This window comes from Acanthisitta chloris, unplaced genomic scaffold (assembly GCF_000695815.1).
Source record: "Acanthisitta chloris isolate BGI_N310 unplaced genomic scaffold, ASM69581v1 scaffold16331, whole genome shotgun sequence".
Classification (NCBI taxonomy): Eukaryota; Metazoa; Chordata; class Aves; order Passeriformes; family Acanthisittidae; genus Acanthisitta; species Acanthisitta chloris.
In genome coordinates, this window is record NW_008654521.1 from 7,066 (window position 1) to 10,483 (window position 3,418).

Here is a 3,418-nt window from a genome sequence, read left to right on the forward strand (position 1 = left end):
AATTTCTAAAGTCAACTACTGCTTTATTCCATTCCTTTAAAATAAAGTTACTTGTGTGTTCTTCAAGGCAAAAATTTTCTTTCTACTCAAGTCTGCATCAGGCCCCAAATCTCATCTTGATTAGAAGTTATTGTGAGACTGGTTTGGGAAAGTGTTAAAGGATATGCTTATTCTTCATCCATCGGAATGTTGCGCTGAATCTTGACTGTCTCAATTGAAAGCAGTAAATGACATCTCTTGAACTTCAGAAATTTGACTTCTTTTCCACTTTATGCATGTCACAACACATTCCTCATTGCTTAAAATCATATCTGGAACTTCTGATACACAGCAGATTTAGGGATAAGTAAAAATCTTGATTTCTGAGAGCAGGTGACTAGGAGAGTCTTAACCATGTAAGTTTTAGCAGGCATTATATATCGATCACCAGTATCTGTAGAACTGCTAGTATTCTCTGTTAAGTCTGATGTCCCTCAAGCATGATTCTTGACGTTACAGGACTGTTGCCTTGAAGATTCCTTGGATTGCCTCATTGCAAACACTTTGGAGAGTCGTGAAAATGGCATTTGAGAAACAAGGGTCAGGGAAATTTAGTAGCATCCAGCAGTATCACAGTATATGCACTATATTTTTAAGATTATCTGTAAACAACCTGCTTCTAAGAAAATAGGTCATTTTGAGGTGATTTAGGCAGAATGAATGTTGAAGCACAGAGTTCATGCCTTTCTTGTTAACTGGGTATGTATTTATTTTCGATTTTAGGTTGGAGGCAGTAAGCACACAATGAATGAGCACCTCCATGTTGGTAGCCACGGACAAATCCAGGTACAGCAGCTCTGATACTAGTAACAAGAGGACAGTTCTGACAACACAGCCAAATGGACTTACAACTCTAGGCAAGTCTGGATTGCCAGTGGTTCAGGACAGACAGTCAGAGAGTGCTCACAGACGACAAGGGAGCTCCAGCTCTTTGAAATCTACAGATGGAACAGGGAAGGTGAAAGCCTCTGTTATTACACCAGAGCAGGCAATGAAGCAATACATGCAAAAAAGAGGACAGTTCTGACAACACAGCCAAATGGACTTACAACTCTAGGCAAGTCTGGATTGCCAGTGGTTCAGGACAGACAGTCAGAGAGTGCTCACAGACGACAAGGGAGCTCCAGCTCTTTGAAATCTACAGATGGAACAGGGAAGGTGAAAGCCTCTGTTATTACACCAGAGCAGGCAATGAAGCAATACATGCAAAAATTAACAGCTTTTGAGCATCATGAGATTTTTAGCTACCCTGAAATATACTTCTTGGGTCCAAACGCAAAGAAGCGGCAAGGTGTGATCGGTGGGTCAAACAACTGTGGGTATGATGATGACCAAGGGTCTTACATACAAGTACCCCACGATCATATTGCATACAGGTATGAAGTCCTGAAAGTGATAGGGAAAGGAAGCTTTGGGCAGGTGGTGAAGGCCTACGATCACAAGATGCATCAGCACGTGGCATTAAAAATGGTGAGAAACGAAAAACGTTTCCACCGTCAAGCTGCGGAAGAAATTAAGATCCTGGAGCATCTCCGGAAACAAGATAAGGATAACAACATGAATGTTATTCACATGTTGGAAAACTTCACGTTCCGCAGCCATATCTGCATGACGTTTGAGTTGCTGAGCATGAACCTGTACGAGTTGATAAAGAAAAACAAGTTTCAGGGCTTCAGCCTGCCTTTGGTTCGCAAGTTTGCCCACTCGATTTTACAGTGCTTGGATGCTTTGCACAAAAACAGAATCATTCACTGTGACCTTAAGCCTGAGAACATTCTGTTGAAGCAACAGGGTAGGAGTGGTATTAAAGTGATTGATTTTGGCTCAAGTTGTTACGAGCATCAGCGTGTCTACACTTACATTCAGTCACGGTTTTATCGTGCGCCTGAAGTCATCCTTGGTGCTCGTTATGGGATGCCCATAGATATGTGGAGCTTGGGCTGTATCCTGGCAGAGCTTCTGACTGGCTATCCGCTTCTACCGGGAGAAGATGAAGGAGACCAGCTGGCCTGTATGATCGAACTGTTGGGCATGCCTTCTCCAAAACTCTTGGATGCATCCAAGCGAGCCAAAAACTTTGTGAGCTCTAAGGGTTACCCCCGTTACTGCAGCATCACCACCTTGTCTGATGGCTCTGTGGTACTGAACGGTGGGCGCTCCCGGAGGGGAAAGCTACGCGGCCCACCGGAGAGCAGAGAGTGGGGTAACGCCTTGAAGGGGTGCGATGATCCCCTGTTCCTTGACTTCTTAAAACAGTGTTTAGAGTGGGATCCTGCCATCCGTATGACACCCAGCCAGGCTTTGAGGCATCCCTGGCTACGGAGGCGCTTGCCAAAACCTCCGACCGGGGAAAAGGCCCCGGCAAAGAGAATTACTGAGAGCACTGGTGCTATAACGTCGATTTCCAAGTTACCTCCGACTTCAAGCTCAGCTTCCAAACTGAGGACTAATTTGGCACAGATGACAGATGCCAATGGGAATATTCAGCAAAGAACAGTGTTGCCAAAACTCGTTAGCTGAGTTCGAAAAACCCAATGCTGTTAATACGAGAGATACAACGTGGCTGAGCCTTATTTGTATGAAAAATCAGCTCAGACATACATTTTTATTTGCTCAATAAATCTGTATCTTTCAGCACTCATTTTAAATGTAAGAAATGTCGATTTTTGTTTTTATAAAAACACGGGGACAATGCTTTAAGTTTTTATACTTAATTTTTTAAGATGTTTGTCTTCTACAGTGCAATTAGCCTTACTGTAACTAGTGTGACACAGTAATAAACATCAGTGGCAGGCCGCTGGTTACAACATGACTGTCATGCGTTGTGCAGCGTGGTGTCAAAGGTATTCACCTTTCTCTTCCGTGGTTCATACTAGTTTTCACCTGGGGTAAATTTGGAAGACTACCTTTTGGATTTTCTGGGTTTGGTCTTGATTCTGTGAACAGTCACACCTCTGACTGGACTCCAGGGAGAATACTCAAAGAATACAGTTAAGCACCTGTAAAGTTTAGTTTGAAGTGGAGCCATAGCATGTTATATTGTCATTTTCTATGTGGTAGCCCAGAGAAAGTCGTGGTATCACTAGTGATAACATCAGCTCCTATGGAATGCTCTCACTATTCAAAAGTAATGGGCTTTGAGTAAAATGAGGATTTAAATATGATGCAAAAATTAAGAATGCCAGGGCTGAAATGAATCCCTTACCTTGGATGCTGTGTGGTACAGTCTCGGAAAGTGTGGCAGTTTGCCTGTTCTCTGCACTTGAAAGTGACTGATTAGTTGGTGAAGCAAAATGTTCTGGACTTCATTTCACGTCTATAACATTGAGCATTCACATTGAGGTTCTCTTTTTTTTTTTTTTCTTCTGTTGTTTCTTAT

At 42.8% G+C, this 3,418-nt stretch overlaps 1 protein-coding gene across 1 annotated transcript; it reads left to right on the forward strand.

Moving 5' to 3' along the window:
- The first annotated feature begins 699 nt into the window (after window positions 1-699).
- DYRK2 (dual-specificity tyrosine-(Y)-phosphorylation regulated kinase 2) lies at window positions 700-3,117 on the forward strand. Its single transcript, XM_009083560.1, is given in 3 exon segments — window positions 700-859; window positions 928-938; window positions 1,054-3,117. Coding segments are annotated over 3 exon segments (1,593 nt in total). The 5' UTR covers window positions 700-783; the 3' UTR covers window positions 2,560-3,117.
- Window positions 3,118-3,418: the final 301 nt, after the last annotated feature.